The 24,610-nt window shown below is 31.9% G+C and overlaps 1 protein-coding gene across 1 annotated transcript; it reads right to left on the bottom strand.

The window, feature by feature from the left end:
* Positions 1 to 19,234: 19,234 nt before the first annotated feature.
* LOC112802346 (uncharacterized) lies at positions 19,235 to 21,213 on the bottom strand. The gene has a single exon (XM_029298499.2). The coding sequence runs from the start codon at positions 21,045 to 21,047 to the stop codon at positions 19,383 to 19,385; it is 1,665 nt and encodes a 554-aa protein (XP_029154332.1). The 5' UTR covers positions 21,048 to 21,213; the 3' UTR covers positions 19,235 to 19,382.
* Positions 21,214 to 24,610: the final 3,397 nt, after the last annotated feature.

Here is a 24,610-nt window from a genome sequence, read left to right as displayed (position 1 = left end):
TTTTAGTATATAATATACTTCTTAGAAAAATATTTTCAATTAAGGAAATAATTTTACTGCATAAATATTTCTACTCATTTATTATTATTTGTCTTTGAAGAGAATGGCAAGGACATATAGTGAAGATGTTTGCTTTGCGGATAGTGCAAGTTTGCACACCATTCTCAAAAGTAATATATATTTTACCCATCTTGTGCCAAAAGAAGAATATATTAATACTATTATTGTCTCAGGCAATGTTATAGAAGGCTCCGGAAGAGCTATAATTTTGTTTTCTGGAGGAACAAAATTCGTAATAAATAATGCACTATTATCTACCAAGTCTCTGAGGAACTTGTTGAGTTTCAAAGATATTCGCCGAAATGGATATCATATTGAAACAATGAATGAGGAAAATCATGAGTATTTGTATATCACAACCCATGATTCAAATAAAAGGTTATATTAAAAAAGTTACCCTCACTTTCATCTGGGTTATATTATACTAGAATTAGTGCAATTGAATCACATGCCATTGTAAACTAAAAGTTTACTAGCCCGAATGAATTCATAACTTGGCACGACCAATTGGGTCATCCGAAAACAACCATGATGCGGAGAATTATTGAAAACTCTCATGGACATTCACTAAAGAACCAGAAGATTCTTAAATCTAGTGAATTTTGTTGTGCTGCATGTTCTCAAGGAAAGTTAATTTTAAGACTATCACCAGTAAAGATTGGATTTGAGTCCCCTAAATTCCTAGAAAGGATTTAAGGTGATATATGTGGACATATTTATCCACCATGTGAATCTTTTAGATATTTTTTGGTCCTAATAGATGCATCTTCGAGATGGTCACATGTGTGCTTATTGTCTTCTCACAACCTAGTGTTTGCGAGATTACTTGCTCAAATTATTCAAATTAAAGCACAGTTTTCAGAAAATCCAATCAAAGCAATTCGTCTTGATAATACTGGTGAATTTACTTCCTAAGCCTTTGATGCTTATTGTATGGCTAATGGAATAAGTGTTGAACATCCAGTAGCTCATGTTCACACACAAAATGGGTTAGCAGAATCACTTATTAAACACCTCCAATTAATTGCTAGACCCTTACTTATGAAAACAAATCTTCCAACCTCGATTTGGGGGCATACTATTTTTCATGCCACAGCACTTATTCGTGTGAGGCCAACAAGTTACCATCAGTTCTCTCCTATGCAATTAGCTTTTGGCCAGCAGCCAAATGTTTCCCGTTTGAGAATATTCGAATGTGCAATATATGTTCCCATTGTACCACCTTCTCGCACCAAAATAGGACCCTAAAGAAAACTGAGGATATATGTTGGATATGATTCTCCCTCTATAGTGAGGTATCTTGAGATACAAACTGGAGATTTATTTAAAGCCCGATTTGCAGATTGTCATTTTGATGAATCAAAGTTTCTAACATTAGGGGGAGAGAATAAACTTTCTGAAAAGGAACTTAATTGGAAAGCATCATCTTTGATGCATTTGGATCATCGATCAGGGCAATGTGAACTAGAAGTTCAAAAGTATATACATTTGCAAAGAATAGCAAATGAATTACCTGATATATTTTCCGATACATAGAGCATAACCAAATCCTATATACCAGCAGAAAATGTCCCAATTCGAATTGATGTCCCATTCAAACAAATAGCCACCGAAACAAATTCATGCCAGAAGCATGGCAGGCCTGTCGATTCCAAATACAAAAATCATCGAAAAAGAAAAGAGTTTAATATTATTCCTATTGATAAAGACATAGAAAAGACAACTGTAGTTGTCCAAAATTCTGATATAATTTTAACGTCAGAAGACGTTCAGGTACCTGAAAATTGTGAAAATGACGAGATCTCGATAAATTATGTCTTTACAGGAGAGAAATGGGTCCGAAATAAGACAATTGTCAATGAAATATTTGCATATAATGTGTCATTAAATATCATGCATGAAAGTAAGGATCTTGAGCCAAGATCAGTCGAAGAATGTCGATAAAAGAATAATTGACCAAAATGGGAAGAAGCCATGAAGGATGAGTTAGACTCACTTGCAAAACGTGAAGTCTTTGGACCTGTAGTCTGTACACCAGAAGATGTAAAACCTGTTGGATACCGATGGGTATTTGTGAGAAAACGAAATGAGAAAAATGAAGTTGTACGCTACAAAGCTCGACTTGTAGAACAAGGTTTTTTACAAAGACCCGGTATAGATTATGAAGAAACATATTTTCCTGTAATGGATGCAATTATATTGCGTTATTTGGTCAATTTATCCGCATATCATAAACTACATATGCATTTAATGGATGTGGTAACAGCCTACTTATATAGCTCATTAGATTATGATATCTATATAAAAGTCCCTGAAGGACTAAAGATATCTAAACCATCCAATGAATATTCATATAGATTATACTCAGTTAAATTGCAAAGATTTTTATATGGTCTGAAGCAATTTGGACGAATGTAGTATAATCGTCTTACTGAGTATCTGGCCAAAAACGAATTCAAGAATGATGATATCTGCCAATGTGTTTTTATAAAGAAATATGCATCTGGGTTTATTATAATTGCTGTGTACGTTGATAATTTGAATATCATTGGAACTCCTAAAGAAATTTCAACAATTATAAAAACTCTAAAATAAGAGTTTGAGATGAAAGATCTTGAAAAGACTAAATTTTGTTTCGGCCTGCAGATCGAGCATACAAAAAATGGGATCTTTATTCATCAAACAATATACACAGAAAATATCTTGAAGAGATTTTATATGGATAAGTCACATCACTTGAGTACCCTAATGATCGTAAGGTCTTTGAATGTGGAAAAGAATCAATTCCGTCCTAAGAAAATGAAGATATCCTTGGTCCTGAAGTACCATATCTTAATGCCATTGGATCGCTAATGTATCTTGCTAATAATACACAACCTGATATATAATTTGCTGTGAATTTGTTAGCAAGGTATAGTTCTTCTCCAACCAGAAGACATTAAAATAGAATCAAACAAATCTTTCGATATCTTCATAGAACGGTTGATATGGGATTATTATCCCTATGGATCCAAGTCACAACTAGTTGGCTATGCAGATGCAGGATACTTGTCTGATCCACACAAAGAGAGATCTCAAACAGAATACTTGTATATGGTGATACAACTATATCATGGAGGTCGACAAAACAGACGATTGCGGCAACATCCTCTAATCATGCTGAAATACTAGCAATACATGAAGCTAGTCTCGAGTGTTTTTAGCTCAAGAGTTTGATCATATATATTCTGTCATCATGTGGACTGATTGATCATAAGATAGCTCCAACTGTCCTGTTTGAAGATAATACAACATGCATTGCTCAATTTAAATGTGGATGCATTAAAGGTGATAGAACAAAGCATATTTCTCCCAAATTCTTCTTCACTCATGATCTTCAAAATCAAAGAACAATTGATGTTCAACAGATCCGCTCAAGTGACAATCTGGCAGATTTATTCACAAAGTCACTCCCAAAAACCTCTTTTGAAAGATTGGTACATCATATTGGGATGCGCCGATTTCGAGACATTAAATGATGTCGATAAGAGGGGGAGACTGTACTCTTTTTTCCTTGGTCAGATTTTTTCCCATTAGATTTTTTTTGACAATGTTTTTAATGAGGCAGTCCCCATCAAAGGATATTATACTCTTTTTTCTTCACTAAAATTTTTTCTCATTGAAATTTTTTTTAGTAAAGTTTTAACGAGGCATAATCCTTAATGGTTATCCAAAGGGGAGTGTTATAATATGGATGACCATTGACCACCAGCCATTCCTCCAATTGAATTTACTTGGATAGTACAAAATCTTAATAATGGACAGTGTAAGAAGTTCCAAAGTTGGACTCACATTTATGAAGCTATGAAAAGAGAATATTTCTACATGTATAAATAGAGAAGGTGTGGACTGTGAATTACACAAAGTAATAAAAATATTCTTCTCTCTATATACATTACTATAATATAAATTCTCTCTTTCTTTTATCTCTCCGTGAGTTTTAAGTTTATCATATATATAATATTAATAAATATATTAATCATCTCTATTATATTGAAAAAGTAATTGTAATAAATATTAATATTAAAGTTTTTTATTTTTAATTCTTTATTTTATATTTATTATATCTTCTTTGTTTATTTTATAACAAAAAGATATTTTTTTCTCTTTATTACTATAATTAATGTGTTTAAATTGGCTGTTCAATCACTTTTCTGAAAAAAAAAGAAGGTTGACTAAACTAACAAAAATTCATAATTGATTCACTAAAAAAATCATTTTAAAAGAATAAAAAAAATTAATATACTAAAAATATAAATTATTTTGTATATTTATTTAATTATATATTTTTTAAATAATTATTTATATAATAATTATTTTTTAAATGTAACCATATGTAATTAAATAAATGTATATAACAAAACATACAGTATTTTATATTTTTTTTATCAAATTTAAAATCAAAAGACAATATTTTTACGAGTTTGATAAACATATAAACAATATTATTTTTTACAACAAGAAAGGTGAAAAGTAAAGAAATTAGACATAAGTACAGAACACTTGGCCTTGGCCCCATCTAAATTGAAAAATGAAAAAGAAAAAGAATAAAAAGCTTATCCAATTTGCATTTAGAGCACCAAACAATTTCCAATTTCCACGCACTATTAAAATTTAGAATTGATTACGCATTTCCAAAATTTAGAATTGAATACAGCAAAATTACAAAAAACATTGTAAACAACTATGGGCCACGAATATTTTGCTGAGTTGTGTAGGAGTGTACGCGGATCGGATCGGATCGGATATGGCCAAAAATTCGATTCGATCCGCATTAAAATCATCGGATCGGATCGGATCCAATATCCGCAGCTTTTAAAGTTGGATCCGATCCGATCCGATCCGCACATTTGCGGATCGGATCGGATCGAATATCGAATATATCCGCAAAACACAAAAATATTTTTAAAGGCTTATTTTTATTAAAAAAATATCAATAAAATTTATTTTTTCTATTCTTTTAAATATGTTTACTCTTAAAATAATATTAAACATACTTTTCTTAAATAATAAATTAAAATAATATAACATATATGATAATTATTAATTGAAATAAAACATAAAAAGAATATTTATTTATTTATTTCTTTAGTTTTGCGGATACGCGGATATGCGGATACCAACACAAAATCCACAATCCGATCCGATCCGATTAGTGTGCGGATCAGATCCGATCCGATCCGAAAGCCTTGCGGATCGGATCCATATCCGCAATTTTCGGATCGGATTTGGATAAACACCGCGGATATGCGGATTGGATCCGATCCATGGACACCCCTAGAGTTGTGTATTGTATATATTTTAAATATGATATTTATTAATATTTATTATTTTTTTGTAACTTAAAAAAAATAAACAATAATTAAGAAAGAAAAATAAATAAGAAACTGCTTAAAAAAGACAGTCCTGTTGAATACTATTCTCAAATTCCTTCCAAGGCAATGGAAGCTCCACTTGGGGAGAAAGGGTCCTCATTGCAATCTTTGATATGATGTCTGCTACTGTATTTGCATCTCTCAAGAACAACTGAAGATCAGCACGCCATTTCTAAGACATGATATCTCGGATTTTTAACACCAAAGGATCAATAAACTCAGAGCAATCATGTAAATTATTGACAATAGTAAAAGCCTTCACACAGTCTGTCTCACATATAATGTCTCTTTGTCTCGAGTTTCATGCTAAAAGAAAGCCTCTCTAAATAGCAAACAACTCTCCTTGCAAAATGATACGACTCTCAATTGTTCCCAAACAACCTCGTTGCCACCTTCCCTTCCAATCTCTGCTAACACAAGCAAAACCAACTCGAGCACCATTGCCAGGATAGCTAGCATCACAATTAATCTTAAAGGTACCCACTGAGGGGGAAATCCAAGAGCCACTAATGGTGGAGGGGATAGACAGTCATTGCAACTCAAAAATATTTCGGAGCTCCTTTTCCAAGGACAAAGCCATACCAATTACCTTGTCTGTGGTCCAATGCTCATGAGGATGAAAAATCTCGTTATTCCTCAAACGTCAAATCCACCAGAGACCAGAAAAGAATCTAAAGGGGCGTTGTTTGCTGTTATGTAAGAACCAACTCATCAAATCCACTGGTTGATCGGAGATCCCTAAAGCTTGCCAAACTAGTTGGGCTTTTGGACAATCCCGAATACAATGTAAAACTGATTCTTGACCTGAGAAACATCATGGACATCTATCCGTGTGTGAAATGCCCCTCATAAAACGAAATGCAGCAGTAGGAAGAGCCTCCCGAACACATAACCAGGCCAAAAATTTGTGCTTTTCTGGAACATGTTGACGCCAAAGCCAAAGCCAATTACCCCTATCCTCCCAACTAAACATCTTCTTACTGAGCCACAAATAACCACTACGAGCATCATAAACCTTTGAAGCCACACATGTCCAATACCAACCGACCTCTGAACCAGCTTGAACATCCGGGTTGTAAGAGTTAATGTTGCTCTACAGAGACTGATTCAGAGGAGAATAGATATTCTCAAGGTTTTATTGTCCAGATGACCAAAGGTCCAAGATCCTGAGATCCGAATAAAAAATGTGAACATAATCCATCTTCTGACACAGTCGCCCCTCTCTTCTCCATTTAGAAAACCAAAAGTTCTGTTCCAAATCCCCAATGCACCAAATAAAACCTTCCTTCAGGATATCCCAGGCTCGACATATACTCTTCCAAACATAAGATCTCCTTCCTCGAGACTGACTGAAACAATCATCTTTAGAAAAATGGTATTTTTTCGTCAACAGTTGAACCCATAGCTTGTCCGGATGGTGAAAAAGTTGCCAAACTAGCTTTCCAAGAAGAGAAATATTATCACAAAAAGGGTTTCTAATTCCCAGACCTCCAAACTTCTTAGGGGTGACCAACACTTTCCAGTTAACTAGATTCAGGCCTCTACCATCAGCTTGACCCTTCCATAGAAAGTTTCGCATCATGGATTCTATCTTATTAGTTACCCCTTTAGGGAAGAGAGATACTTGCATGCGGTAAGTAGGAATCGCAGTCACTACCGAGTTGAGCAAACAGAGTCTTCCTGCCTTATTAAGCAATCTCTCTTTCCAGCTGGCTAGCCTTCTCCAAATCTTATCCAGAACATCGTTGAAAGTTGCGCGTGTCACCCTAGAGTGATTAAGGTTCACCCCTAAATACTTGCCCAAGTTTTGGACAAATATGATGGAGGACACTCCGGTGAAAATCTCTTTTCTTGTCGCTGAAACATTCTGGAGCATAGCGCTTTAGATTTCTCCACATTAACCTTCATCTCAGAGGCTCTGTAGAAATTTTCCAAAACTACAATTACAGTTTGAACTTGCTATTTTTCGGCATTACAAAAAAGAAGAAAATCATCAACAAATATCAAATGAGAAATTCTTGGACCCCCTCTAGAAACCGCAACCGGCTTCCACAAGCCCTTATCAACTTGCTGATTAATAGAATAGGATAATCTCTCCATACACAACACAAACAGATACGGTGACATAGGATCTTCTTGCCTAAGACCCCTGCTCGGAGTGAAGCTATTTTATTTATCCCCATTCCAGAGGATAGACAATGAGGAAGCAGTGACACAATGCATAATCAGATTGACTGTCGGAAGAGGAAAGCCAAAACTCACAAGGGTTTGTTTCAGAAATCCCCAATCCACTCTATCGTACGCTTTCTCCAGATCAATCTTAAAGGCCAGGGTGCCTTTCTTTGACTTTTTCTTCTTTATGAAATGGAGAACCTCTTGTGCTACAATGATGTGGTCTAGGGTTCCTCTCCCCGGGATAAACCCTCCTTGAAGAGGCCCAACAATCTCTTTGAGATGGGGACAAAGTCTATTGACCAGGACCTTTGTTATAACTTTGTAAACCACATTATAGAGACTAATAGGTCGAAAATCCTTCATGGAAACCAGGTTTTCTACCTTCAGAATAAGAACCACAAGAGTTTCCATCATCCTTTGATCCATATCCAAATCAGAGAATGCATGACGAACCATAGTCCAAACATCAAACCCAACAATCTCCCAGTATTCTTTAAAGAAGAAAGCCTGAAACCCATCAGGGCCCGGCACCTTAAAAGAATGCATATTGAAAACAGTCGACTTAACTTCTTCTAGAGTAACTGGCGCTGTGAGGCTACAATAGGCTTCATCTTTCAGGGAAGGCAGCGGCACATCACCAAGACAACCTAAGTCTACATCCTCCGACTGACAGAATAGGCGTTTATAAAAGGATTCAGCTTCCCTTCTAAGGACCTCCGGGTCTGTTTCCCACACCCCATCTTGAAGAAAGAGACTAGGGATGTCAATGGGGCGGGGCGGGGGCAGGGGATGCCTCCCTGCTCCCCATTCCCGCCCCCAGAATTGATCCCCATCCCCGTCCCAATCCCCGCCATGGAGAGATAATTGTCCCCATCCCCATTCCCCGCATTTTCCATGTTCCCCGCGGGGCCTCATTCCCCATCTCCCTATGTTGAATATTTATATGAAAATTATAGTAAAAAAAAAAAAAACTACAAACCATTATTACAAACATATCTTATCCAAGATTATAAGTCCAGAAATACAACATAACAAATCATATTCCATAAAGGGGGTAAGCACTGAGCAGGAAGAGTGGCTGGTAGTGACTAGCAAGGGCATATGCTACTATGACTGTGACTATCGACATAACCATGGGGGATTGGGAGTTTTGAACTTTTCTAGAGAGTTGAGGCTTTGAAACGGCGCTAAGTGGAGTAGTAGGAGAGAATGGAAGACATTCAATAAGTTAGGGTTAGGGTTTTCAATAGGTAAAATTATTAAAAAGTTCCTATATTAGAAATAAATTCAAGATATTTAAATAAACTCAAGAATTCAGGGAATTATCGGGGACGGGACGGGAATCCCCGCTCGGGTCCTCGTGCCTGTCTCGGGGGGATTTTAATTTCCATCCCCATCTCCATGGGGAAAACTCCCCGCAGGGATCCCCGCGCTTCGGGGAATTTTGACACCCCTAAAAGAGACCATGAATCTTATTATGCTTTTTCTGCACAAGAGTCTGAATATGAAAGAACTTGGTATTTCTATCCCCAAATCTTACCCCTGCTCTCTGGATTTCTGAAACCATAGAAGTTCCTCCTGAACAAGCGTGTTATTAAATTCCTCAATCAGTTGTTGTTCTTTTTTCCGCATAGACAAATCTTCCATTACTTCTAGTTGCTTCTAAAGGAAATTAATCTGTCTCTCCAATTCACATTTTCTAATGAAAATGTTGCCGAACACTTTAGAATAAAACTACAAAGAGTTCTTCTGCACTTCTGAAAGCTTGCCATGCATCTCTCTATAGCCAACCTGCCATGACTGGTTCACAATATCTCTGTAACCCGGATGAGTTTCCCAAGCCGCAATAAACCGAAAAGGTCTATTCTTTTTCGGTTGGGGACGACCTGTACAACGCACTAGGATAGGACAATGATCAGACTGAAGCCTATTTAAAATTTCTGCGTAAGCCTCTGGAAAGAGAGATAACCATTCACTATTGATACAAACCCGGTCAAGTTTTTTCGCCACCTCAACATCATTTTTAACCCTTCTGTACCAAGAAAACCATCTTCCATTAGTCTTCAAGTCAAATAGATCACTATCCCCTAGAGAGGCAGCAAGCCGATCTGCATGGCGACTTGAGAAGAGGCAACCCTTAGATTCATGAGAGAATAGTACTTCATTAAAATCACCAAGAACAATCCATGACCCACAGAAAGACGAAGACTAAGTAACAAGATAATCCCATAGCAAAACTCTGGTATTAAATTGAGGACTACCATAGATACCACTGCACCTCCAAATCACATTATTTACCTGAACCTCAACTGTAGCACAGTGATCGAAAGCAGTGACGGATCCAGAAAATTTTGTGAGTGGGGGCAAAATATACATAATATGATAATAATTTTTATAATTATACTTTATTATTATAAAATATAATTAGTCTTTAAATTATCTAATCAATAAATTAAAATATTAAAATAATAATTTAAATAATAATATATAATTTAAAATTTCATTTTTTTAGGTTTTATATTTTAAAAAGATTAAATAATCTTTTCATTGTCAATACAATCAAATGTCTTTCTTTTTATATATGTCGTTAAATAATCATTTAAAAATTTATCTCTCATACGATTACGAAATCGATTTTTTATAATATTCATATTTAAAATTTTTTTTTCAACTGATGTTATCCAGAAAAAATTAAAGTTAACTTAAAAAAAATATTAATGAATAAACAGTATTATTTTGATTTCTTATATTATTATTATTATTATTATTATTGTTATTATTATTATTATTATTTAACCATTTTTATTTAATAGTTAATATAAGATTAATATTTTTATTAGTCATTTTTAATTTAATATTAAAATTAGTTTACTAAGATAATTTATTTAATTTGAAATAAATTTAACAGAATAATTTTATATATTTATAATCAAATATAATAAAATATTAGGCTGAATTCTATTAACTATCAAATATTTAGATTAAATAGATATATCATTTGTTAAATATTAAAAGATTTTTTTGTCACTTTTAATAAATATAATATTTATTAGTTATTTTTATCACAATTTTTAAATTATTTAACGATTATTTTGTCTGCGTCTAAATCTTTTAAATATCAAATTAGTAGTTACCTCTATTTTAAAAAATAATCAAATATATATAATATATATACACAGTATAACAGTACTATTTACTGAGTATACAAACATATTTTTCAAATTCTAAATTTATTTATTAGTCACAATTATAAAATAACAAATCTATAATTATTTTATTCTTTTTTCTTTAAATGTTATTGTAACAAATTCATTTGAATTTTGAATTGTTATTTATTTTTTTATCATTGATGTTAATGAGTGAAATTCACTTATAGTGGGGTCAAATTTGATTATATAATGGGGGCAAATAATTTTTTTACTATGTATTAATTAACAAATTTTTAAATTTCACTGGGGGCACTTGCCCCCACTCCCTTCAACATAAATCCGTCTCTGATCGAAAGCATCAACCCATTTGCAGTGAACACCCTGCATTGCAGAAAGGAACCAGATACCCCCATATGTCCTGACGCCTCCACTATACCAATAAGATGATAACCAAGTCTTTCCCAAAAAAGTTTCAAGTGTTGAAAAGGACAGTGAGTTTCAACCACAATAAAAATTACAGGTTTAAATTTCCTAACCAACTCTTTATAATTTACCCGGGCTAACTTATTAGAAGTACTCGTAATATTCCAAGCTATTATATTTAAACTATCCATAATATAAAATATAAAAATAGAAAACAAGGAAATCAAAGTGCTTCACCAACCTCAAACCGAGGCTTGCCCAGCGGAAGTGACTCCCGCGACCTTCATGTTTGCCGGATCTCCATGGAATATCTCCTTATTCCCGCCTACCAACGCAGCAACAGCCGGCAACGCGCTTTCCTTCTCCAATAGAACCGCCACGATAACACCCTCCTTCACGGCTGCATGAAGACATGACGATGCTTCCACCATCGTGCCTCCACTCTTCTCAACTGGCGAGCTCTGTAAAGACGCCGTCTCTCCGGAAGGCACTAGGGTTTGTCGGGTTGAGGAGATTGACGTCTCACCAACACGGGAAGCGTTGTGTCCGACCTTGACTCGTGACCCAACCCTGGCACGATAGGAGCTGGATCCATCCGTGTGAGTGAAGTGGATGATAGGCCTGATTACTCTACCCGAATCAGTTCTGGATTGGGTGCCTCTTTGGACCTTGTTAGATTGTTTTTGGCTCAACTTGGTTTTACCTTTCCTCACAACTTGCTCCCAGCCTGGTTCATCATGCATGCAAGCCTCCTCAACGTTATTTTTTTTCCAAATTATTAGCCTCCAAATCCTCTTGCAAACTCGGTGTAGGATTCTCGCCAGTAACACCACCTACATCAGGTTCTACTTCATTTGAATTGTGAATTTTAGGCTCAGGATGTGGCACTGTCGTTGTACCGTCCTGTGGCTTGGTGGCATCCAAATCAGCATTCTTTCCTTCCCTAGAGTCTCTACCCAAGCACTGTGCCATATCGTGACCATAACGTGCACAAGAATTACAAATTAAATTTAAACTTTCATACTCCACTACATGAGTTACGCCTTCCACAATGATATGCTTGATCACTGGCAATCCTAAATTTATTTGAATACATACTTGGGCATATCGTCCTTTCTCAGCCAACTTAGTGGCTAAGTCCACTTTGATAGGAACTCCTATTGCAGAAGTAATACGCATCATGGCTTGTTCCTGATAGCACTAGATTGGGAGTCCCGAAATCCGAACCCATACAAGCGTAGACCCGAAGGATTGCTCACATGGCCGAAAATCTATATCACATGATTTTACCTTCTCACGATCTTCACCTGCATCGAATTTTACCATGAAGTACCCAAACCCCACATGAAGCATATCAAAGCCACCTTTGATACGCCAAACCATCCGAAACTTGTGTGAAAGAGCTGTGTAACTATAATTTTTATCAAGAACCTTGATCACCAAAGCTTCTCGATAAGGCTCTGCCAAGCAAAGCTTGACTTCTTCAGTGAAGCTTACACATGAAATTTGGGGATCGCCCTGCTTGCCCACCACCGTCGCTATGCTATCCACAGATAGAGATCCTGCAAGTGCAAAGGCCTTCGATTTCTCTGAACCAATGACTTTATCTCTAAAGGAGACCTTTGTAGACTTTGAAAAACCCTCTGGTGAAAAATTCTTCTTGGCACCGGATGCACCCCCACCCACACTCTCCCCTTTATCACTGTGTTTCGCCCTCAAACACTCGTTCCTGCTCTCTCCTTCTCTCATTCTCTCTGAGTACATTTCGTACCCTTGCTTTAATTATGTTTGGATATAACTAATACTTATTTGATATGTATGCCTGTTATGTCTAACTATGTCTTAATAAAAAATAAAAGTTTTTTCGTCGGATACATTTAGACACACCTAAATATTATCACGTGTCAATATATCAAACCTTATTCTTAACATATATTCTTGAAATAAATTTAAAAATAATATATATTATTATTTATTAAAACCAAAAAATATTTTAAATACTTTATATATAATTAAAATAAAATATTAAAAATTAATTTATATTTTAATATCAATAAAATATCAAAATATTATTATAATTTATTTAAAATATTTTATATTTTATATATACGTATTTTTGTGTCTTATAATATTTTAAAATTCGTGTGTCGACGTATCAATATTATATTGTATTCTGTATTTATGTTAGTATCTATGCATCATAGGTGGACACAAACAAATGCTACAAACTGATAACGACTCCACTGCAGATTGTATAAAAAATTTTAAAAGTAAATGAGAAGAAAGGAAAAAAATTATGGTGTCTTTGTTGTAGTAATTAAATTCTCTAATTTATTTTTTAACATAAAAAATAAAATATTTAAAAAAAATAAATTATTTAAAATTTATTAAATATTATTTATTTATTTTTTTAATAATTTAAATACAATATTAAAGACTTAAAAGCACTCTAGCATCTGCCCAAAAAAAAGAGACAAAACAGAAAAGAATTACAGGACTGAATGAACAAAAATACTTAGTAATTAACTAATTATTATTATTATTATATTTTTTTTGTGTGTAAACGTGCGTGCAATTTTTAATTGGTTACATTTCATGTGGTTACGAATTAACTAAATATTTTAGTAATTTAAAATGACCAAAATTTTTAAATTTAGTTGGACTAAAATGTTATACTTGTGTTATATTTTATAAGTATTTTAGATAATTTTTTAGTAGAGTAATTAATCAATAAAATAATTAATTTTTTTTATAAAAGAATGAATCCTTTTGAAGTAGAATAATAAATATTTTTTAAATCAAATAATCAATTTTTTCATGAATATAAAAAGCTAGGAACCAATCAGATATCTATTTTTTTACTTTTATTTGTATTTTAATTACATATATATAAATTTAGTTGATTATATTATTTATAAAATTTTATTATAAATGTAAATTTAGTTTGATTTTATTTTTTATAAAGTTCGATTATAAATATGAATTAAATTATTATTTAAAGTGTGATTATAAATATAAATTTGTGATTACTTTATTTTTTTAATAATACGAGTGGTTCATTTTTAAATTAATATAAAATGATTGTTTTTCAATATATTAAAAGTATTAGTACCCTTGTAAAACAAGGATATATAGCCTCCCCTTCCCCTCCCCCCTCCCCCTCCCCCTCCCCCTCCCCCTCCCCCCTTTTAATATCACAAGTTGCACAACTTACGGTCTGTTTGGAACTTTAAAAATTATTTTTTTTATTTTTAATTTATAAAAAGTTACATTAATAATATTTGGCGGGACCAATTAAATATTTCTTATAATTTTTAGAGTATCGAAACAAAGTAAGTAACAAAAATAATAAAATACTCTTTTAAAAAGACAAAAATAATAAAATACTCTTTTAAAATTAGAGTTATTTAATTATTTTAAAAGTAAAAGATTTATATTAAATTTAAAAAGATAAAAGTACTCTTTTTAAAGAGTAACATTAAAATTTAAAAGTATAAAATATTTATTTAGTGTTAATGGTCTTTTCAAATGCTTTAAAAATTAAAAATTTGTCCTATAGATTAAAAAAAATGAAAATATATTATTTAAGATTAATCTTAAAAAACTAAAATATCCTTTTAATATTATTGTTATTTAATTAAATTATAATGTTAAAATTCAAATTTAATTTTAAAAAGATTATGATACACTTTTAGATCATTTTAAAATGACAAAAATACTAGTTATACAATTAAGGCTGTTTTATTAATTTAAAAGAAGAAATTTGTATTTGGTTTTAATAGATCCAAATACATTATTTAACATTCATTATAAGGTTAAACTTACAAACTTACAAACTTCGTCCTATTTACGTCCCTAACATTTTAAAATCGTTTCAATTTTGTTTTGTCGTCAATTATGTTGTTAACAGTTCCCTAACCACATTGAGCCAATTTTAAAATGTTAGGGACTTAAATATGATAATTTAAATGTTAGGAACAACTTTGAGACTTATCTCAAACGTTGAGAACAAAAATAATATTTTATTCTTTAAATAATTAAAATTGTTTTATTAAATTAAAAAAAATTGAATTTGAATTTTTTTTCTTGAATAACTAAAACACGGGAATGTGAATTTGAATTTAATTAATAGAACCAAATATATTATTTAGTATTAAGTTTAAATATTAAGATGCTCTTTTAGGATTAGATTACTAAATGAGTTAGAAAGTAAAATTTTGAATTTTAATTTAAAACACTAAAATAGGAACAAAAATAGAATACTAGAACAATTAAAATAAGGACAAAAAATTGAAGATAGTTTAGAAACATATCCAGAATAGAAGAATAGAAAATGACGAAGGAGATGTAACGTTGAACAAGACAACGGTGCTGAACAGCAGTTATAGATTTGGTTAGAAGTGAGATTTGAAAAAGAGAACTATGAGGTAAAATAAATATAAAAGATTTTTTAATTTAAAGCAAAAGAGGTAAAATAAATATAAAGAAAATAATAAAAATTTTAACTGCAAAAAACTAATTTAAAAATAAAAATATATGGAGTATTGATTCATTAAATAATTAAAAATTTTATACACTGTTGATTCACCAAACTATTAGAAAGTATTATAAACGTAATCGTATTAAAAATAATATGAGTATATTAATTTTTTAACTTATAAACAATTTTAAATAGTTATTTTTTTTAAATCGAATAAATATAATTAATCATATAAATATAATAATATAATACGTTTATTTTTATTAAATTAAATTAAGTTATTAATTAAATTATATTTATTTAAATTTTAATTTAATAATTTAATAATTTAAAATTTTAAATTATGTGAATAAAATTAGATTAAATAAAAATAAAAATATACCAGGATGAGTTTATGAAATTCTAAAATAAAATAAATCTTAAAAGATAAAAATAAAAAAATTGTTATGAAAAACAATATTTTTTATTTTATTTTAATAAAAAAATTAACATTAATAAAACACTAATTAAAAAAAAAACGTTGCTTAATAAGTAAAAATGGGAGATTAATATTTTATGATTATTTTATGGTTTTTATTTAAGAGTATAATTTTATGTTAGTGTTAATTTTTTAAATATTAACTTTTTAAAAAAAATATAATTTGTTGGCATTAATTATTTGATGATGTTATCAATATATAATAAATACTCTATTAATAGAATACCTGTTAAAAAACTGTGCCAACACACGTTACAAAATTAATAATGTAAAGGAGTTTCAAAAATCCAAACATTAGAAGAGTATTGTAATATCTACCGTGTTTGGCATAATTTTTTAGATAAATTTTTAATGTTTTAAAAAGTTATTTAAGAGCTTTTGAAAAAGTTAAAAAACGTGACTTCTCCTATTTTCAAAAGCTATTTTATCATTACTATTTAATGCACAATTTTAAAATAAGAATTTTTATTATAATAACTTTCCAAACACAAAATAACTTATTTAAAAGTTATTATTAATAAAAGTCCATATATTTTAAACTCTTTTTTCAAAAAAGCTTATTTAAAAGGTTTAGCCAAACTGGCCCTTAATGCAATATTTGTCTTGTTTCACATGAAAATAGAAATATTGATTGTTTTTATAATTTTTTTCTTTTATTTTCATAGTAACATTTCCATTATTATATCTTTTTTCTTGGTTTAGAAATATAACAACCAAGAAATTGTATTTTTTATTGAAAGATCCATAATCAAATTAAGAGAACAAAACCATTATAGCTATAAATCTACTAACAAATTAAAACAAATAGATGAACATTTTATAGTTTGTGGAATTGTTCCCTATTATCTTATTCTCGATCGCTTTCACCCAATCAACATATACGTTCTATAATGTTCACCGAATTGTGTACTTGTGTTGACTGTTGAGCATTCGCAAAACCTTAAATTAATAACATAATGTCTATAATTTGTATTCTTCAAATTTTGTTCACTTAAAAATTCTGTTCAAATTTTTATTGCAGTACAAAGCCCACTATCAGGTAAATCATCAAGTACTATTGTGTTTGAAGCATTGAAATTTTCATGTCTAAAAAAAAATCAAATTTTAAAATATTTGTGAACAAGTTAAATAAAATTTAAGCAGTTTTAAAGTAATTTATATATGACAAATATATTTATTTAAAGTTAATTTTTTAAATTATTTCTAAAAAAATAGAAAAATATCATCCTTTTGGATTTGAAAACAACTAAATCCTCTCAAAGTAGGTGAGGACAAATTACTACGATCCTTTCATGAATAATTTATACAGGACAAAAATATTATTTTGGACTTAAAAGTTTCAGTTAAATTTTAATTTAGTTTCTAACACTTAAAACATTTTTTTCACAAACATTTTATTTCATTCTATTTTAAATTTTTGTTTGAAACTAATTTTTTTTTTTCAAAAATACTATTTTTCCACTATTATTGCCTTCTTATTTCTTTTATTTTTCCGTTATTTTCATTTTCAAAATACTAGAACCACGACCACTATAATCACTCTAGTTACGATATTTGTCGCTACCTAAAAAAAATCATAATAGAAAAAGTGTATTTTAAAAAAAATTAATTTTAACTAGAAAATTAAAATAGGACGAAATAAATATGTTTAGAAATAAAACATGTCGATTCAAATATTGAAAACAAAACTAAGACTTAACCTAGACATTAGAACTATAAGAGTACTTTATTGATACAAATACAAAGCGATAAATATATCTATATTTTTTAATAATGCACAATAGTGAATAAATTTATCCAATAATAAATTAATTTATTATTAATTTCAAATCAATTAGTTTGTTAATTTTACATTTATCTGAGACTCATTGATACATGTGTAATAACAAAATTCAAACTACATTTGCTGGTTTCAGATATAAATCTAGACCCTAAAATGTTTGGTCCCCCTGCTGAATCATCAAGTGCAACAGGACTCATCCGTTTTGGTGTTCCAAGTTTTTTTGCTTTGTTGGCTGCTGCTCTATTTTAGATTAATAGTCCAACAAAATTCATGTATATGAATCTTTGTTTATTTGATGCTGAAATTTTATTGTTTTTGGGATAGGGGCTTGCTTGATGAGATTATCAGATTATATTATGAGATTTCATGTCATCAATTGCAACCAAAACGCATGTACTTAGAGCTATCATAGAGCAATTCAATGATTCTTTAATTCTTTAATCATTTTGCCATATTACAGTATCTTCATCAATGTATTAACATTTTTTTGAGACAACGAAAGCAGAATAGATTCTGCAGAGTTGGAAGAAGATAGTATTCTTGAATATAAATTCTATAACAATCTGAATAGAATATTGAGCATTCACAAAATCTTGCATTAATTAAGAAAATGGGCAAAAATCTTGGGAGTGGATCAAAAATTAGATGGTGTTCACTGTTAAATCTAACCCTTTATTACTCTCTCTCATATTTAATTTTGTTCTCACTTATAGAATTAAAGGTGAGAGATCACAGTTTATTCTGTCAAGTGTTAAAAAAACTGAAGAGGATCCATTTCCAAAAATCTTGAGATAACTGAACCATATTAACCTTGACTCGATGTTGCTTAGGTCGATGAAAAATGGGGACATGCATTTGGTTTATTTTTAAGATGGAAGTGAAAACTATATAGCCTAAGAATAAATCCTTAGTACCTATTTAAATTTCCTTTTACAACAATTCCCAGAGGATTCAATCAAATAAACAATAGCTCACGATTGCTTATGCTAAAAAGTCATGGGAATTAGTTTGATATATATATATATATATATATATGGTACCTACAAAGGTGCGGAAAAATAAGTTGCACAACAGAATAGCAGAGAACAAACAAGAAACAACAAAACAAAATTTTTCAATCTTTTTAGTTTTGCTTAGTTTGTAGCATGATAAATAACAGTAAAGAACACTCTATTGCTATAAAGAGATCTTAAACACTAATTCTGTAAGCTATAACTAGGAATATCATATAAAGAATCAATAAAGTAGTGGAATTCAAAAGGATGATAGCAATTGCAAAAATCGAAAGTGCAAAATTAATTAATGTTATGGCATTGCCAAAGTCCTCTGACCCAACAGACACAGGATTTGCAAAACTATGATACATATTCAGCAACAATGAGATGTAATTTCAATTTGAATTGATGTATCTTACCTTCTTTTAACAATTCAATAAGCCTCTAGCAACCATTTCCCGAAGAAGTTTCTCCGCCATGTCATTCTCATCTTTTTCAAACAAAGCACGGATAACAGTTTCAAAAGTCACAGCATCTGGTAAGCAACCATTGCCTTCCATTTTTGACAAGAGTGCCAATGCTTCTTCAAACAAGCCCTCTTTGCAGAGCCCATTGATAATAATATTGTATGTCCTCACATTTGGATGATAGCCTTTAACGGAAAGATCTTGAAAAATCTCTATTGCATCTATAAGTCTTCCACTTTTGCACAGCCCATCTATAAGTATGTTGTATGTATATATATCTGGATCAATGCCACTCTCTTTCATTTCCTTGAATAACATAAGTGCCTTGTCAACTCGTTTGATATTGAACATCCCATCCAACAAGGAATTGTAAGTGACTACATTAGTGGGTTGACCTCTTTCATTCATCTTGACAAGAAGCTCCAAAGCACAAGAGATTCTCTTTGATTTGCTCAAGCCATCAATAAGAGTGTTGTAAGTTACCGTGTTTGGAACCAAGTACTTACGACGCATTTCTTCAAAGAGATTCAAGGCTTCATCGACCATTTTAATTTTGCAGAAGCCATTAATCATGATATTGTAACTTTGAACATCAAGTGACTCTCTAATTTGGGCCATTGTGTTGAATAAATATTTTGCCTTATTTACCTGATTAACCAAACAATATCCATCCATTAAGCTGGTATAAGTAACCACATCTGGTTTCACACCATGTTTTGCCATTACAGCCAATACACTCTTAGCATCTTTGATCTTTCCTTCCTTGCATAGCCCATCAATCAAAATATTATAGGTATAAACATTAGGAGTAATGTTTCTAAGCACCATATCACTTAACAAATCAATGGCTTTCTTATATTGACCCTCAAGACACAATCCAAAAATGAGAGAACTGTATGTGATAACATTGGGAGAAATTCCCTTAGCAAGCATTTCAGAGAATAAATGAAAAGCCTGACTTACAAGTGTATCCTTGCAGAGGCTATCAATAATTGCGCTGTACATGAAGACATTAGGAGCAATGCCATAACGTGGGATGTTTCTCAACACTTGAATAGCAGCAGATGTGTGTCCGGTCTTACAGAGCCCATTGATCAAGGTCCCATAAGTGACTTGGTCGAAGTGAAATCCATAAGCCAGCACTGTGGCATGAAAATGCAGTGCTTTTTGAACATTACCACAGAGACAGAGGCCTTTCAGGATTGTTGTCAAGGTTACGGCATCAGGCTGAAAACCCATCCTGAGAATCTTGGCGAAAGCAGAGAAAGCAAGCGTCATACGACTCATGCCGCAACAACAATTAATTACGATGCTCAAAGTAAACAAGTTGGGAGCGATTCCTCTGGCTTGCAATTGCTGAAAAAGGGAAATGGCGGTGGGGAAATGGTTGGTTTTGGCAAGAGATCCCAAAATCTTGGTGAATTGGATGATGGATGGAGGAGGACGCATAGAGAGCATGCGAGTGAAGGAATCAACAGCTTCATCAAGTGATTGGGAGTGAGAGTGAGAGTGTAGGGATGAAGTTGAAGGGAAGCAAAGACGGAGAGCGGAGTGGGGAACAGAATTTGGGAATTGAAAAGCATATCTTAATTTGATTGGTGAGGATGAGAACAATGACAACATTCTTTTCTTGCAATCAAAACTCAGGAGGAGTATACTAAAATGGAATGCGTTGAGTCGAAGAGTGCTTTCCACCTTCGAGAGCGAGACTGTGAGAGTAGCATTGAGCTTGTTGGAGGTTATTCTTTTAAGAGAAAACCCTAAACGGCCCTCACAACGAGGTTCAATAAAAAAAAAAGGTGAATTATGTTGTGATAAGATCTTATGTTTATGTCCATTTCTAATGTAGCTTGGTTTATTAAGGATAATTTTATTTATTATAGTTTAAAAAATATCATCATGTGTATTTATAAACAAAGACTTAAGTTTTCGAGTAAAAAACACACCGCAATAATAAATATTCTCTTTTTTCTTTTTATATTATTAATATTTCTCTTTATATTTCTTTATTTTATTTGTTATCTCTTTTTTATTTATTATTTATTTATTTTATAACACGTTATCAACACGAAACTCTAACGAAATTTTAGGAAGACTCCAGGTAACAAATTTTTATTAGGTCGAAACTCTCTCATCGTGAATATAATGCTTTTGATATATTTAGAAACAATTATTTATCATGGATACTAGATGATAAAATCCATCTTGATTCAATGAATCTTGAAGATACCATTAAGGTTGAAAATAATACATTCCAAAAGGATATAGCCAAAGCCATACGTATGATTGAAAAAGAAATATCTCACATTAAAAGATCCTGCAGATATGTGGAAAGACCTTGAAGAAAGGTACAATCATGTGATACTTCCTCAAACTCGATATGTTGGAGAAAACTTTTTCAACATTCCATGCCTCGAATGTACTCCTGCTATAGCAGTATCGAAAAGAAGGGTTTTAAAAATATTCTAAGTTAATTTCTTGCCTTCTTGTTGCTGAGCGCAACATTGAGTTGCTCTTGAAAAATCATGAAGCGTGCCCAGCTAGCGCCGGTCCATTTCCTGAAGCAAATGCAGTAAATCATAACCCCATAAGAGGTAAATAGCAAGATTTTGGTAATAAGAAAAATTATGGAAGGAAGAAGAATTATATTCACAAGAAAGGATCTCACCAGAAGTGGGATAAATAAAGAAACAATGGCCAAAGTAAATCAATTGAGGATAAATGCTTCCGTTGTGGTGGAAAGGGCCATTGGTCACGTACCTGTCGTACCCCAAGGCACCTAGTTGATCTTTATCAAGCATCCTTGAAAAAGGATGACAAAGAAAAAGAAACAAATTTTGTTCAAATGATGAAAATTCCACCACTCATTATGATATATTTAATTTCTTTGAGAATTTTGAAAGAAATATTGGCTATTTGATCAATGATGGAATATTTTAATATGTGTTTGTGAAGTATTCATGTGAATAATTTTATTGTGCATGTACTTCTACTCATTTTATTATTATTATTATCATTTGTCTTTGAAGAAAAATGGTAAGGACATATTCTGAAGATATTTGCCTTGCGGATAGTGTAAGTTCGCACACTATTCTTAAAAGTGATATATATTTTACTCATCTTGTGCCAAAAGAAGAATATGTTAATACTATTATTGGCCCGGACAATGTGATAGAAGGCTCTGGAAGAGCTATAATTTTGTTTTCTTGAGGAACAAAATTTATAATAAATAATGCACTATTATCTACCAAGTCTCTAAAAAATTTGTTGAGTTTTAAAGATATTCGCCGAAATGGATATCATATTAAGACTATAAGTGAGGAAAATCATGAGTACTTATGTATCACAACTCATGATTCAAATGAAAATGTTATATTAGAAAAGTTGCCCTCACTTTCATCTGGGTTATATTATACAAAGATTAGTGCAATTGAATCACATGTCACTGTAAACCAGAAGTTTACTAGCCCAAATAAATTCATAACTTGGCCTTATTTTTAGGTTTTTTAATAATTTTATTTAATATTTTATTAAACTGGTTGAACCCCGGTCGAACCAGTGAATCATTGAACCAGTGACCTTACCGGTTTATTGACCGGTCCAGTTCTCACAACCATGGTTTTAATGCTTTGCTCATTTGTCTTTTTCAATTTTCAGACGTTTGCCCTGTAAAATTTCAAAAGAGAGGGCTTTCGCATGCACATACCCTTTTATTCAGGAGATACGAGTTCAAGCCACAAACACCAGATGACATAGACAAACATATAACAGCTGAGATTCCTGATGAAAATGAAAGGCCAAATCTATATGGAGCTGTTCAAAATTACATGGTACATGGTCCATGTGGTCCGTACAACAAGAATTCACCTTGCATGAAGAATAGATCCTGTTCAAAGTTCTATCCTAAAGAGTTTAGACAGCGAACACTCATAGATGAGGCCGGATTTCCCAAATATAGGCATACTGATAACGGTCGAACAGTAAAGAAAAGGGAATGTATACTAGACAATAAGTTCATTGTTCCGTGCTCAAATTCGGGTGCCACATAAATGTGGAATACACATGCCAAACAAGTTCTATTAAGTATCTGTTTAAGTATGTACACAAGGGTAATGACCGCGTAACAGCTACTCTATACAATGCTGGTGATCCGTCAGAAGCCACACAAGTTGTTGACGAAATTAGGAATTACTACGATTGTAGTTACATTTCGGCATGTGAGGCAGTCTGGCGTCTATTTGGATACAAAATCCAAGAGAAAGATCCATTTGTGATTAGACTTCCATTTCATTTGGAGGATGAACAATCTGTGGTTTATGGTGAAACTTCTAATGTGAATGATATCATCGAAAGAGTAATATCTCATAAGTCCATATTTTTGGGATGGATGGCGGCGAACATGTCATATCCCTATGCTCGAAGTCTGACTTATGCTGAGTTTCCAACAAAGTTTATTTGAAAGGACAATTCTTCAAAGTGGTTTCCTCGAAAGAAAGGCTTCGCAATTGAAAGGTTGACTCATGTACCTGCAGGTAATAATGAGTTTATATTCAATTTTGATCTTACTTATGTAATGATTTAAATTTAAAATCTTAACAGCCTGTATGCTAGGTCCATTTTATTCGATTTATCTACACTAGAAAATAAACATTTAAATAACTTTCAACAGTTATAATCTGTAGATTATACAATTTTTTATTTTTATATATTTTTTAGGAAAATTATTCTTATGCGGATGTGTAGCTACATAATAATTAAAATAGGATAGCTTAATCCATTTAACAACTTAAAAGTGGAATTTTAACCAAGTTTTTTGCAGCAAATACCGAAGAATATTATCAAAGACTTCTCTTGAATACTCAAAGAGGAAGTATGAGTTTTCGAGATATAAGAATAATAGGAGGAACAATTTATGCTACGTATAGAGATGCATGCTTCGCCCTTAGACTCTTGCAAGATGACAAAGAATTCATTGATGCAATTAAGGAAGCAAGCTCATGGGCCTCAGGATCATATGTTAGGAGGTTATTTGTCATTCTATTAACATCCAACAATATCTCAAGACCAGAACATTTCTGGGATAGATATTGGCATGAACTCTCAGATGATATTTTGTATCGATAGAGAGTCATGATGAACATGAGGGGTGAGTTTTTATTAATTACAATGATAAAAGTTCTTTTTTG

The sequence above is a fragment of the Arachis hypogaea genome, chromosome 5 (assembly GCF_003086295.3).
Source record: "Arachis hypogaea cultivar Tifrunner chromosome 5, arahy.Tifrunner.gnm2.J5K5, whole genome shotgun sequence".
Lineage (NCBI taxonomy): Eukaryota > Viridiplantae > Streptophyta > Magnoliopsida > Fabales > Fabaceae > Arachis > Arachis hypogaea.
This window is presented reverse-complemented; position numbering and strand designations above follow the sequence as displayed.

What these genes read in the sequence shown, in the direction of transcription:
- LOC112802346 (XM_029298499.2), bottom strand. Translation starts at nt 21,047, where the DNA reads ATGTTGTCATTGTTCTCATCCTCACCAATCAAATTAAGATATGCTTTT.